This window comes from Perognathus longimembris, chromosome 16 (genome assembly GCF_023159225.1).
Source record: "Perognathus longimembris pacificus isolate PPM17 chromosome 16, ASM2315922v1, whole genome shotgun sequence".
Classification (NCBI taxonomy): Eukaryota; Metazoa; Chordata; class Mammalia; order Rodentia; family Heteromyidae; genus Perognathus; species Perognathus longimembris.
Genome location: NC_063176.1, coordinates 16,338,002 through 16,353,165, shown reverse-complemented (window position 1 = coordinate 16,353,165; position 15,164 = coordinate 16,338,002). Strand labels below are relative to the sequence as shown.

The window sequence follows — 15,164 nt, the reverse complement described above, 5'->3', positions numbered from 1 at the left end:
TTTGAATTAGGAAACAATTTCAATAGATCTCTGGGAAGTGGTGCTATCGCTCAAGTGGTAAAGTGCTAGCCTTGAGCCAAAGAAGCTCAGCGACAGAGCTTAGGCCTAGAGTTCAAGGCCCAGGACTGGCAAAAATAATAAATAGACAAAAAACCCCAAACAAGTTACTTTCAAGAAAATGTGGTATATATACAATGGAATTCTATGCTTTCATTAGAAAGAATGATATTTCCCCATCTGTAAGGAAATGGAGAGACTTGGAAAAATTATATTAAGCAAAGTAAGGCCAGAGCCAAAGAAACATAGGCTCCATATTTTCCCTCATTTGTAATAACTAGAATATGTCTATAAATTTACAAGTTGATCCAATGGATAGTAAAAGACAAACATCTAGACTTGGACATGATTAAATAGCACTCTAAACATCACAGAGTGACAGAAAAGGAGTACATTCTTAGGAGAGGAACACAATGGCTCAATAGCCATGTGCCTATCATCATATAAACTGAAGCCTATTGAAATGAACTCCAAAAAATAAAGAGGTTTTTTACTGTACAGTTATTTCTTTTTCCCCCTCTGGTTTATTCCCTGTTGTCACTTTTTTATTTCTGTATTCTCTGTCTTATATATAAGTTTATCTGATTTGGGGAGGTGAGAGGAATCATAGAAACAGTGGGACAAAGGGTGAGCCAATTCAACAGTGATAATCAGTAGACACTATATTGGAAATGAACTTTACAACTGGCGGGAGAGGGGGCCAGGGAGGGGGGAGAAAGTGGGAGAAAATGATGGAGGGGGTAATAAGACTGTTTAAAAAGAAATGTACTCATCTTGCTTATTTAACTGTAACCCCTCTGTACACCTTTACAATAAAATTTAACGTAAAAAAGTTATAGATCTTTGAATTTTTATGCTTTAATCCTTTCTAACGAATAGGAATAAAATATACCACAGCAGAAGTATCTGGTATTTTTTGAAAATTTAATAGTATATATAATAATGGCAACCAATATTACTGTTTAATATATACTAAACACTGTTGTAGAACTTTATGCATATTAACTCACTTATTTCTCATCAAAACCTAACTATAATTCTAATTTTGCAATGGAGGAGATAAAAATTAGGGTCAGCTCCTAGTGATTCTTAGATGACCCCTGCCACTACTTCACATATAATATATTCAGTCTTCCACTTCAGATTTTCTTGGAGTTTTCATTTCAAAATTATAGACATTTCCCAACCTCACCTAAAATGGCTACATTCTTATTTTTCAGTTAAGAATGTTTATATGCAATAGCCCAGACGATGATCTAAAATATATGTACAAAATTTTGAAAATAATTAATTTTAAAATGCTTTCCATATGATCATTGGTATGCTAAATAACTGATTAGATCCAATAATCTGTTTTACATTTCTTTTCCTTTTGCCAAAGGCAGTGTAGATTACTAAATTTCAAACTAGGTGAAAATCAGAATGGCATGAAATTAAATATACCACATGGATCAAAGAGGTTAACATCACTAAAACACAGAACTGATTTGACAAAAGCTAATAGAATAATGGTTACTTTTTCCCCAATACTTAAAAGACTAAAAGTTTACAGAAACAGACCATAGAGGGATTATCCATAATGTGACTAACATGCTATTCCAGTACATTCTGAGCCTGGAACTCAAAGCCTGCACTTTCAGCTTATAGGTCTTTGTTGAGTGTGTCCTGATCTGATCTTCTGATTATACTCTTCGTTTACTATGACATTGTGAGTGCTAAGAACTTTTGTGATCAGGAGTAGAATGAAAAAATTGAAAAGATGCCAATGTAGCCAAACTCATGAGGAAAATGAAGCACTGGATGCACATCAATCTCCGTACAATATTATATAAAGAATAAGAAACTATAATTGTTTAATAAACAGTTTTATAGATTGTAGACAAAGTTCTCTAAATACTTTTCATCTGAATTTAAACACACTTTATTTCACTATCAGATGTAAAGTTTTCAAAGCTCACTAGTAGATAATAGCACTAAAAAGAGTTAAATTACCAATATATGGAAATACATTTAAACTGTACAGCCTAGAAAACAAGCAAGAATATTTTATTTTTATCAAATAATACAAATTTTAATGCACAACTTAAAAGCTTATCTGATGTCAATTTATTAACTTCGATCACTATTGGTAATTCTAGGATTATTTCAGATTAATTCTGTAAGAATTAATGATTACCAGCAGTAATTACAATAATTTATTTTATGCTAGTCTTTATTTATCTTCCCATACAGTAAAAAACAGATTCTTCTTCAATAAAAAAGGATTGAGCTGGGTATGGTAGTGTATGCCTGTAATTTCAGAAGTTCGAAGGCTGAGGGAGGAGTATCACAAGTTCAAGAACAGCTTGGGATATAGACCCAAAAAAAATAAAAAAAAAGGACACTGAAATCATTTTGACCATAATAAAATAAATACAGCACCAAAACTATGCCTTGTGCAAGCACAGAAATCCTTATTTTTCATAACATTGAAGAGGTTGAAGTTAGAAAAAAAAAAGCAGTCTCACCTTTAGTGTGACATCACAGAGTTCTCCATTTTCATAAAATCGAAGAAGAGAACTATGAAAATCTTTCCAAGCTTCATTTGCTTCAAAGACAAAGGAGTCTTCACCACCACAATCACTAACCGAAGACCTGTTCTTTATCTGCTGGTGTTGCTGCCTTTTCCCCTTGGGGCAGTGATTCCTAGCTTGTTTCCCATTCATAGATTCTGAAGCCATTTGCAACACTAGTCTCTTAATATAGATCTTTCCTCAAACATTCCATTTATTCTTTTATAAACCGTTGAGAAGACAGAAGGTAGATGCAGCCACTAAACCTTATTTTTCAAAATTCCCCCAATTGCCATTGTATAGTTTGCTGAAATTGAAAAATAAGTAACAAAACACACATAAAGACAAACCCAAAGGGGGAAAATCATTAGTAACTATAACTAATACAATGTATGCATTATCAATCATTATTGGAAAAAAACAACTTTGTAGCTTTTAATGCCAAACATCACACTTGGCTTATTATCTGTAAGAGTAATTCCTTTCAAATGTAATATGAGAAAAATCCAAAAGCACCTAACTTTTGAAATGTAGAATGTACTGTCTTCAAAAATAGAAAATGAACTGAAGTTCAGAAACTTTATTCAATGATGCCAGGGAAAAGCCAAAGGTTATTCTGAATGCATTAGAGTTATGCTGGATTCTGCAGTCAGATTGCGGTTCTACCACTTACAAACTGTGTAACTCTACGCTAACAACAACCAGCTTAAACCTCACTTATCCAATGCAAACAAGAGGGTTTTTTGTCTTTTTTTTTCTGTCTTCTTTGTTCATGTACTCTCCTTGGGAGGGGGAATAGGGGCACAGAAATGGAGGGACAAAAGGGAACAAACCAGCAGTGGCACTCACTAGACACTAAGTTGAAATGTATTTATTATACTACTTGTGCGTGGGGACAGGAAGAAAACAGTGGAGAGAGTGAAGGAAGGGGTGACATTGTCCAAAAAGAAATATACTCACTACCTGACTTATGAAAATGTAAGGTCTCTGTACATCACCTTTATAATAACAATTTTAAAAATATTTAATAAAAAAGCAAAAAAAACCCCACACCCTAAATTATCTCTTCTTGGAGATAAAGATAACTCTACAGAAATATTTTGAACTGGGTGCTGGTGGCTCAGGCCTGTAATCCTAGCTACTCAGGAGGCTGAGATCTGAAGATCATGGTTCAAAGCCAGCTCAGGCAGGAAAGTCTGTGAGACTTATCTCCAATTAACCATCTGAAAACTGGAAGTGGTGCTGTGTCTCAAGTGGTAGAGCACTAGCCTTGAGCTGAAGAGCTCAGGCCCAGCACACAGGCCCAGAGTTAAAGCTCCATGACCAACCAAAACAAAACAAAAAAAAAAAGAGAGAGAGAGAAAAGGAAGGAAGGAAGGAAGGAAGGAAGGAAGGAAGGAAGGAAGGAAGGAAGGAAGGAAGGAAGGAAAGAAGGAAGGAAGGAAGGAAAAGAAAAGAAAAATTTTGAGCATTAAAAATATTGTACAGCTAGGAACAGGAACTGCTGCATATAACACAAGCATCTCATTTTATCTGTGTTTCACATCAAACATAGTATTGTTTACATGTAAAATCATCATTTTATTATCAAGCATATTTGATAAATATCCACACTATCCATCGGGCATGTTATAATTCTAGTTTGGAGACAAAAGCAAAAGCTTTTAAGGCAAACTACCTATTTCATCACTTACAAGTTGTATTATCTTTTTTGAAGACTTACTAACCCCTGGTGTCTTCGTCCATCTATAAACAAGGATATTTATCCAATCAAAAAACTATCCTGACAAAGGGTGTAAAAGTATTTGAAAGTGCCTTATAAAACTATAAACTATGTTGCAAACAAAACAAAATCCAAAAACTATAAACCACACTGCAAATATTAGTATTACAAGCAGAAAACTTTGAATGTGACAGAGTCTTAGAAATTATAACTACTGGAGAGGGAAATAAAATAAAAAATATTCTAACCAGAACTTCAGCTGTATGTGTCCTTTATTGTTAATCTCTTTACCTAACATAGACATAACAATTATTTTTGAGAAATTTTATTTTATAAATGCAAAATGAATTCAACAACACACTAAAAGACCATGCACTATGATCAAGGTACAAGGATGATTCAATAAAGGTAATAAATCAAAAGGTATTAATATAGCACACAAACAGGATCAAGAACAAAAATAATATTATCATATCAATAGATGTAGAAAAACCCTTTGACAAAAACTCAACATCTTGTGGTTTTTTGTTTTGTTTTTTTGGTTTTTTTTTGGTGTTCTTTATTTCAGTCCTGGGGCTTGAACTTGGATTCTACCTCACTCCAGTCAGAATGGCCATCATCAAAAAAAACAACAACAAATGCTGGCAAGGATGTAGAGAGGAAAAAGGAACCCTTATACATTATTGGTAGGAATGTAAACTAGTGCTACTACAGAAATCCGTATACACTATCAAAAAGGTAAAACTAAACACCATCACCATGCTCTAACTCAACACATGAGACAGTTACCTGTATTCTCATCGAGACTACAGCACTATTCACAATAGCCAAACTGTGGATCAACCTAGGTGCCCAGCAACTGATAATAAAAAAATGTGATGTATATATACACAATGAAGTGTTGTTCATCCACAAAGAAGAATGAAATCATATTTGAAAGCAAATGGATGGAACTGAAGATAATCATGTCGACTGAAAAAAGCCAAACTCAAGAAGTCAAATATCATCTGTTTTCAAATATTGAGAATCTAGACCTAAAATAATGATGATGGTGAAGGTGATACTAATAATAATTGAACCTGAGTATAAAAGGGAGACTGATTTGGGGGGAGTGAAGAGGAAAACAAAAGTTACTAGTGGGTAAAGAAGATTGAAGTTCTTTTTCTCTCTCTCTTTCTATATACATATACATGAATATATTTATATGCATATGTGTATGTATATACACACACCCTATGAATAATGAAATCACCAAACTGTCTGGAAAAAGAAGGGAAAGGGAGGCTAAAGGAACACACACACACACACACACACATATATATGTGTGTATATATATACACACACACATATATATGTGTATATATGTGTATATATGTGTATATATGTGTATATATATATACACACACACATATATATAAAAGGAACATACAGAGGAGGTAAACGTTGAAAATGCACTGTATATATCTAGGAATGATCACAATAAAACCTCTTGTATTATCAATGTGTAATAAAAATAACTGTTGGGTATAATTTAGTTTCTGGACTATAGTTTATTGATCCCTGTGGAAAATATTTAAATTCAACAACATCAATAATCATGTTATATTTAAATGGATAAACACCCACAGAGACAGAGACTCAATAATACTATTCAGCAATAAAACAACAAAAGAACAAATTAATGAAACATATAATCTGGATAGAACTCAAAGTATATTGAAAAATGAAAATTATAGCATGAGATTACATGTAAGTAATCTTCTCTTATCATGGTCCATTTTCCATGGTTTCAATTACCCACAATACACCTTTGCTCAAAGTATTAGTTGAAAATTTGAGAAATAAACAAGTCATATGTTTAAACTCTATGTCATTCGAAATTTAAAAGTCACAAATTTAAAAGTCACAAGTATAAATTCTATGACATTCTAAGTAGCATGATAAAACCTTGTGCAATCCCGCTCCATCCAACCCAGGATGTGAATCATACCCTTAGTTCAGTTTTACTACTCTGTAGATGTAACCCATCCCTGAGGCACTTATTAGTAGCTGTCTTGGTTACTAGACTATTGAGATACTGCAGTGCTCATATTCCAGGTAACCCTACATAATGGTCTAATGCTATGTCACAATATCTATATCACTCACCTCACTTATTATCGCTCATCATCACAGGAGTATGGTACAATAACATTTTGTGAGAAAGGATGAGATCACATACTTTATTACAGCATGCTTATTCTATTATTATGATTATTGTTATTCTCTTATTATTCCATCATAAATACACACAAAAATGTATCTCCTTTGGATCAACAAAACTATACTGAACAGGTTACTAGTTTTCTGAAGTTAGGGAAGGATAAAGACAGAAGAGTGGTTGTGGCCATGAATGGGCAGCACAAGAGATTATTATGATGGAATGCTACTGTATCATTACTGTAGTAGTCACATAAATCTACGTGTAACATTCACAAACACACAAATAAGTGAACATAAAATAGGTGAAGTGGGCCAGGTGCCACTGAATCCTCGTTATTCAGGAGGCTGAGATCTGTGAATAGTGGTTTGAAGCCAGCTCAGGCAGGAAAGGCTATAAGACTCCTATTTCCAATAAACCACCAAAAATATGGAAAGGAAGCTGCAGCTCAAGTGGGAGAGCACTGGCTCTGAGGCAAAAGAGTTCAGGGACAGCACCCAAGCCCTGAGTGCAAGCCCCAGAACTAGCACCGAAAAACAAAACAGCAACAAATAAACCAAGTGAGATAGGAATACGATAGACATAATTATCAGTATAATTTTTCTTTGTAAGATGTTATCATGGGGAACTGATTTATTACTGCAATTGCAATTACCTTAAATAAATATTTTTAAGATAAAAATAGATTGGAAGAAAAGAATAACAAAGTTACAAGCTGAATATAAGAATACCTTCCCACCACCACCACTTTTTCCTCAGTAGTGCTGGAGATTAAATGTAGAGCCTTGCGCTTGCTAGACACTTAAGCCACATTCCTTCTTTTTGTTTTGTTTTCATGTTTTTTGTTTTGTTTTTGAGAGAGGTGTTTTACTCTCTGCCTAGGCCAGCATGCCCCACAGTCCTCTTAGTTACACTGCTTGCCATAGCTAGGGTGTCAGACATACCAACACATCAGCCTTTTCTACTGAGATAGGGTCCTACAAACTTCTTGCCCAGGTTGATCTTATACTGCAGTCCTCCCAATCTGAGACTCCCAAGGAGCAAGATTTACAAGTGTGAACCACTGTATCTGGAAAGAAAAAAAAAACATTTAAGAGTAAAGAAAGGACAATGGATGAGTGAACCAGGAAAATGTGGTACAAATACACAATGGAATTTTATTCATCTATTAGACTGAATAATATGTCATTTGCAAGGAAATGGATGTACCCAAAACAAATCATATTAAGTAAACCAGGCTCAGAAAAAAAGCACATGCTTTCTCTTGTATGTAGAAACTCAATCTAAACTGCAACTAGGCATGATAACATATACAGGGCATTTATACAGAAATAAATTAAAGAAGGAGGGACAAATCCAAAGGTATAACTCCTGTGAAAAACTAGTGTACTGTTTATCAAAATGAATACAAGAAACGTGGAAACATGGAGGGGGAGGACAAAAGGGAGACGCAGGAATGGAAGGAGGAAGGATGGCAAATGTCATTTTAATCAATGTGCATTACATGAAAAACAAACTACATAACTTGAAGGTAGGAAGGGAAGGGGGGAAATGAGGAAGAATGAAGGCAGGCAGGTGATAATGACCATGAAGCATTGTAGTCCTCATAACCTAAGATGGAATCATAACCCCTTTGCCCAACTATGCAATAAAAACAAAACAAAACAAAACAAAACAAAAATATCTCTTACGCTGAGTGCTGGTTGCTCAGGACTATAATCCTGGCTACTCAGAAGGCTGAGATCTGAGGATCACAGTTTGAAGCCAGCCCAGGCAGAAAAGCCCTCATGAGACTCATAGTCATTCAAAATTAACCACTCTAAAACCCAAAGTGGCAGTGTGGCTTAATGTGGTAGAGTGCTAGCCTTGAGCAAAAGAACTCACAAACAGTACCAAAGCTCCAAGTTCAAAGCCCACAACTACCACCACCACCACCAAAATTCTTTCTAGTGTAACAAAAAGGTAAAGAAAGGTTAAACAGAAGAAACAAAATGATGTTTACAGTAATTTTTAAGTGATTATTAAACAACATAGATTTCAGGGTAAAGAAATTGGTGAAGATACTACATAAATCTGGATATTGGCTGGGCACGGTGGTACATACCTGTAATCCCAGCACCCAAGAGGTGGAGACAGCAGGATCAGAAGTTCAAGATTACTTGGTCTTCATAGCTAGATGCTGTTTCACAAAGCCCAAAAAAAAAAAAAGTCAGAAACATTACTAAGAGGAAAACACACATAAAAAAGCTTCATGATACTGAATTTGGTAATGATTTCTTGTTTATGACACTAAAATTTAAAGCAAAAATAGACACCAGGACATCAAACTTTCAAACTTCAATACAGCAAAAGACAATAAAGTAAAAAGACAGATGAACTGGGCGTTGGTGGCTCATGCCTGTAATCCTAGCTACTCAGGAGACTGAGATCTGAGGATTACAGTTCGAAGCCAGCCTAAGCAGAAAGTCTGTGAGACTCATATCTCCAATTAACCACCAGAAAATCAGAAGTGGTGTTGTGGCAGAGCATGCCAGCCCTGAGCTCAGGGATAGTGCCCAGGCCCTGAGTTCAAGCTCAACTACTGATCCCCCAGAAAGGAAGATGAAAATATAAGAGAAAAATAGTACTTACAAACCATGTGTGATGAGTTAATGTTCAGATATATAAATAATTTCTAGAACTCAGGACTGGAAGTGTATCTAGAGAATATTTCAACAGAAAGGAGATGTCGCTCAGCGGCAGAACTCCTGCTTAACTGTGCAATGTCCTATGTACAATCCCCAGCACCACACAAATAAAATTCCCTACAACATAACAACAGTAATGGTCACATGATTCTAAAGACCAACATGTAAAGGAAACAAATGCTCTATATCACTAATCATGAGGGAAATAAAGCCCCAAACTATAAGGTCAAATGAACCAATGGATGGATAAAAGGGAGGAGGCAAGAAGCAAGCACATGTGAGCAAGCATGTGCAAAGATGTGAAATAATATCACTGTTCATGGGAATGTAAAATAATTTCACTGTGGGCTGGAAGTGTGTCTCAAGTAGTAGAGCACCTGCTTACCAAGTACAAGGCAGAGTTCAAACCCTAGTACCACTAAAAGAGAGGGAAGTACCACTAAAAGGGAAAAGAAGAGTAGGAGAGAAGAGGGAAAGGAGAAGAGATGATGTTAGGGTATTTTATCTCAGGAAGGAGGCCTTTGAATGTTGATTGAAAGTAATGTGGTATCTCTGTGTTCTCAAGTTTTGAACAAAATTGTTGTCTAAATGACACTGAGTGGTCCTGGACTGTTTTCATTCAGAATCACCTGAAGAACATCCTACAGTAACATGGTCTCTTCGAATCTTTGTCTAATTATGATCCCTCTTTCCCCTTTACTCCCAGAGGGATAAATCAACATTATCAACATTATCAAGAAAAATATACAAGCTGTCACTGCCATTTGAGTCACACCTCCACACTACCTGCTTTCTGCTGATTATTTGCTGGTAAGAGTCTCATGAATTCTGCCTGGGCTGGTTTCAAACCTTGGTCCTCAGTTCTTAGCTTCCAAGTAGCTAGGATAATAGATGTGAGCCACCAGTATCCTGCTTAGAATTATTTTGACTTAGAATAATTACTCACCATGTTATTGTCTATCATGAAGTTGGTGTACACAGTCGGTAGGTGTTTTTTGTGCTGGTCCTGTGGCTTGAACTCAGGGCCTGGGCACTGTCCCTAAGCTTTATTGTACAAGGACAGCACTCTGTCATGTGAACCACATCCACTTCTGGCTTTTTGGTAGTTACAGATAAGAATTTCATGGACTTTTCTGCCCAGGCTAGTCTTGAACTGCAATCCACAGATCTTAGCCTCCTGGGTAGGATTACAGCTGTGAGCCACCAGTACCTGGCCTCAACACTGTTGTTTTCAATTAGCTATTGAGTCTTTCATCCTCAATACTCAAACCCAATGCTGTCTGCTTATTTAAAATGGCTTGAACTACTAGTTTCTACTCTTGCATAGCAAGGACAACAGGTCTTTCCAATTCTACTACAGTACATAGTGACTGTGTCATTCACCACAGCCAAACAAGTTATAGGGAGACTATACTACCATGTCTGGAGAATAAATAAAGCCACTACATAAGTAACTGACACCCCAAGACACATCATTAGGAGAAAACTACTTACTAAGAATACAATAAAAATGTATGAATATTTGCTCTACAAAATTTAAAAATCTCAACACAAGAACACAAGAAGGAATGATCAAAAGAACACAATGCCTCCAAAAGGAAATAACTCTCTAGCAACAGAACCAAATCCACAGAGGGAAAGATCAGAAGTTACACCATGGCCAGAGCAAAGTTGGGTTAATTTTGTTTTTGTTTTTTGTGCTGGTACCGGGAGTAACTAGGACTATACTAGTGCCCAGACTCTCTGTTGATTTGTAACATAAAGCAGGAGAGGAAAGGAAAGGGAGATGGAAAGACTACATACTAAACTTCTATGTACTATCTACTTGGCCAGAAGTCTACATATGCTCTTTCGTTTACCCATAGCATTACAGATGGCCTGAACATGCTTGAGTTGCCCAAGGTCATACAGCAAGAAAGGGTAGGAGCTAGAGTTTCAATCCAGCTGAATAAGTTCATTCTTTTTCTACTGTAGCACAGGCTTCACTATTCAGTTTTTATCAAATAAATGTGCACTCTTTGTGAGGGAATAATGTCAAGACTCAGCTTAAATAATACTTCTTTTATAAAGCCTTCCCTAATTTTCCCAATGACATCTGGTCTTTCACGTCTGCGAACCTCTGTATATCTGATTCTTTTGTGTTTTAGACTTAACTGATAAATGTACTGTAAACTCTTTTCAGAAACCTACAGTAGTGGGGGCTTTTGTTTTGTTTTTTTTTGGCAGAAGCAAGGGAGGGGAAATGCTCAAGAATGAACTAAACATGTGCTCAAGGATACTACGATATTACTAAGATACACACACAATTAAGAAGGCTATCCTTTAACAATATGTATTTGCCTACAATTAGCCTGGGCTATGAGTGATTGGATTAACATGTGGATTGTGGGGCTTGAACTCAGAACCTGGGCACTATTCCTTAACTTTTATACTCAAGGCTAACACTATAGCTTGAACCACAGCTGTACTTCAGGCTCTTTTGAGAGCCTCTTTTTAAGGGCCTCATGGACTTTCCTCCCTAGGTTGGCTTTGAACTGTGATCATCAGATCTCAGTAACCTAAGTAACTTGGATTACCAGGGTAAGCATGGCATCAGGCAGATAAACCTGATTATTAATCATTTACTGATTATTAAAACAGGGTCAGGCTGGGAATATGGCCTAGTGGTAAGAGTGCTTGCCTCGTATACATGAAGCCCTAGGTTCGATTCCTCAGCACCACATATATAGGAAAGGCCAGAAGTGGCACTGTGGCTCAAGTTGGCAGAGTGCTAGCCTTGAGCAAGAAGTCAGGGACAGTGCTCAGGCCCTGAGTTCAAGCCCCAGGACTGGCAACAAAACAAAAACAAAAAACAGGGTCAAATCTTCATTGTTGGTTAGACAAGTGAGTCTTCTTTCATTTAGTACTTCTGTCATACAACTGAGGATCTCTAAATTATGATATCAAGAATCACTATCTCAAGCCGGGCACCAGTGGCTCACACCTGTAATCCTAGCTACTCAGAGGGCTGAGATATAAGGACCACACTTCGAATCCAGCCCAGGCAAAAAAGTCTGTGAGACTCTTATCTCCAATAAACTACTCAGAAAAAGCCAGAGTGGTGCAGTGGCTCAAGTGGTAGAGCACTAGCCTTGAGCAAAAGAGCTCAGGGAAGCACCCAGTGCTCTGAGCTCAAGCCCCAGGACCAGAAAAAAAGCATCACTATCTTATCTTTAAACTTTAGTTTAACTGCATACAGTTCAAAACAATCATTTTTCCCTCTTATATCAAACAACTGCAACTCTTTTCCAGACTTTGTTAATTAGCATTATTCCAAAATTATTATTTGTCAGAATAGCTATAAGAAAAAGACACTATTCTTTTTCTTAGCCAAAAGAATAAGAAACAATCAGCATACTGGTCCTACAGTACTGGTCCATTCCCAGGATGCCCTGGGATTTGCTATATAGCCCATTTTGGCTTAGAAATCATAGTCCTGTTTCTGCATCCATGGTGCTGGCATTTCAGGCATGCACCACCATACTTGGCTTTTAAATTATTCATTTGTGTAAAATTATTTTTATATTTGAAGTTAAATTTGAGCAAGAAGCAACAACTCAAAAAATGTCTACTAGTGGAAGGAAAGCGGGTAAACAGAGAGGATAAAGGGAGGTGAATATTCCTGAAGTACTTTATAAATATGTATGAGAATAAAACAGTGAAGCCAGGCACTGGTGGCTCATGTCTGTAATCCATACTATTGAGGAGACTGAGATCTAAAGATTGTAGTTCAAAGCCAGCCACAGCAGACAAATGCACGAGGCTTTTTATCTTCAATTAACCAGCAAAAACTCAGAAGTGGAGGTATGACTAAAGTGTTAGAGCATCAGTACTCTGTGGAAAAAGCCAAGCATAATGACCTTAGTTCAAGCCTCAGTACCAGCATTAAAAAATGAAAATAAAGAAATAAATAAGTAAAATGAAACCTGTTGAAACAGTTTTAAGAAGGGAGAAGGAAAGGAGGGAGGGTAATAGTGGAGGTGAATCTTAAAAGGGTACATTATAAGCAAATCTATGTATCCAATGCAAGTACTGGCTATGTCAAAATAAAACCCCTTTGTATAACCAATAAATCCTAGTTTTAAAAAATGGTCTGTTTAAAAATTGCAAGATCAGAGTAGGGACATGGTACAAGTGGTATAGTCCTTGCCTAGCAAGCAAGGCCCTGAGTTCAATCCTCAATAGAGAGAAAAAAGAAAAAAAGAAGAAAAATTGTCTCCAGCTTAAAAAAAAAAAAAAAGAGTAAGAACAAGAAGACAAGAAGAGGAAGGTGGAGTGAGGCACTGGTGCTACTTAGGAGGCTGAGATGTGAGGATCACAGATGGAAGCCTGCCCAGGCCCTGAGTTCAAACCCCAGGATTCTCACACACAAAAAATATTTAAAGATGCAGTGTTGTGACTGATCCATGAAGTCCCCTGCAAATGCTGCCATTCTCCTCTGATTGATCTTTGAGGTCTATGTAAACCTCTAGCTATTTTATCAAAAAGTAAACCTACTGTGTCTAATCCCATTTATATGACTGCCCATCCTTTACTGAACTGGAGCTTTAAAATAGTTTTCCCTGGATCTGGGTCTTCCTTTCTGATGGCTACATACATATAAAAATTGGATTAAATACATTTATAATGCCTTTTTAAGCAAGTAATCTAGAAAAATACTGTTCTGCTAAATTAATCTAAAATTCCCAAGAACTGATTTAGAGCTTGAACTTTGAAAAGCTTTCACATTTCAAAGGAAAATATTGATTACTAATATTAAAAGGGAAAAAAAGACCTCAAAAGAAATGACATTACCCCAACTGCGAGTCATTCATAAGTTTGTATAATTTCACTCAATTCATCTTATACTTTTTTTTCCCCCAAGCTTTGTGAATGTTACTGGTAAGTGACCCACAAATAGTAATTGACTTTGTATGGTAATTGTGAAGTCTTATGGTCCAGCAATCTGTCACTACTATCCCCAAGAAACCAGGGTAATCGGACAAAGCTTACTTCCCAACTCTGTTGTAAGGATGAATTCAAACTTAGACCTCTATCCTTACTCTGAATTCTGAAAATGCAAATAAGATTAAAATCATGGGGAAGAAAGATGGAAGGGGTGATGACATTTACCAAGAAGCATTATACTCATAATCTGACTTACAGAATTGTAACTTCTTTGTACAAGTACTTAATAATTTAAAAAATTAAAACCGCAAATTACAAGCTAGTAATATATAAGCAAATTATAAATTTCTGGGGCTGGGGATATAGCCTAGTGGCAAGAGTGCCTGCCTCGGATACACGAGGCCCTAGGTTCGATTCCCCAGCACCACATATACAGAAAACGGCCAGAAGTGGCGCTGTGGCTCAAGTGGCAGAGTGCTAGCCTTGAGCGGGAAGAAGCCAGGGACAGTGCTCAGGCCCTGAGTCCAAGGCCCAGGACTGGCCAAAATAAATAAATAAATAAATAAAATTATAAATTTCTACAAAAATATATATCCATGTTCTTTCCAATCAGCAATGCTGAAAGTCAATTAGGATTTAATATAACTTTAAATTCTGACATACAAGAAATATATAACAGACATACTACTTTGGAAATAAAATATTTAATTTTATTTAGCATCTGGTGCTTTTGTTTTGCTGAGAATAAGAATGTCTAAATTTTAGAATAAAGCAAATTATGATTATTTTAAATTATATTCAAACATGGTGAATTATAAAAGAATTCTCTACTCTATTGCCCTTCCAAGCTGTCAGGAAAGGAAAGAATAATCTCTGCTCAATTAATAATCAGTCAATCAAGGAGTAGAATCCCCAGAGGATGGTAGTCTATCATATAGATAATATCAAATTGTACTTTTGGAAGAAAATCAGGCACATGGTGCTTCAAAAATTACCTATTCTCCTTACTGTCCTCCAAA

At 36.3% G+C, this 15,164-nt stretch overlaps 1 protein-coding gene across 8 annotated transcripts in view; it reads right to left on the bottom strand.

Annotated features, from left to right (window-relative positions):
* The window catches only part of Klhl8 (kelch like family member 8), a 46,304-nt gene that overhangs the window by 26,788 nt on the left and 4,352 nt on the right, over positions 1 to 15,164 (bottom strand). For 5 of the 8 annotated variants that reach the window (XM_048364061.1, XM_048364065.1, XM_048364066.1 and 2 more), the window contains exons 2-4: positions 8,637 to 8,711; positions 7,477 to 7,601; positions 2,565 to 2,916 (exon numbers count right to left, since the gene is read on the bottom strand). In XM_048364061.1, coding sequence (XP_048220018.1) covers positions 2,565 to 2,777 — 213 coding nt within the window. In that variant the 5' untranslated portion in view covers positions 2,778 to 2,916; positions 7,477 to 7,601; positions 8,637 to 8,711. Of the gene's footprint in view, positions 1 to 2,564; positions 2,917 to 7,476; positions 7,793 to 8,636; positions 8,993 to 15,164 lie in introns of those variants that run through there. The other 3 variants (XM_048364064.1, XM_048364063.1, XM_048364062.1) reach the window with 3 other exon arrangements.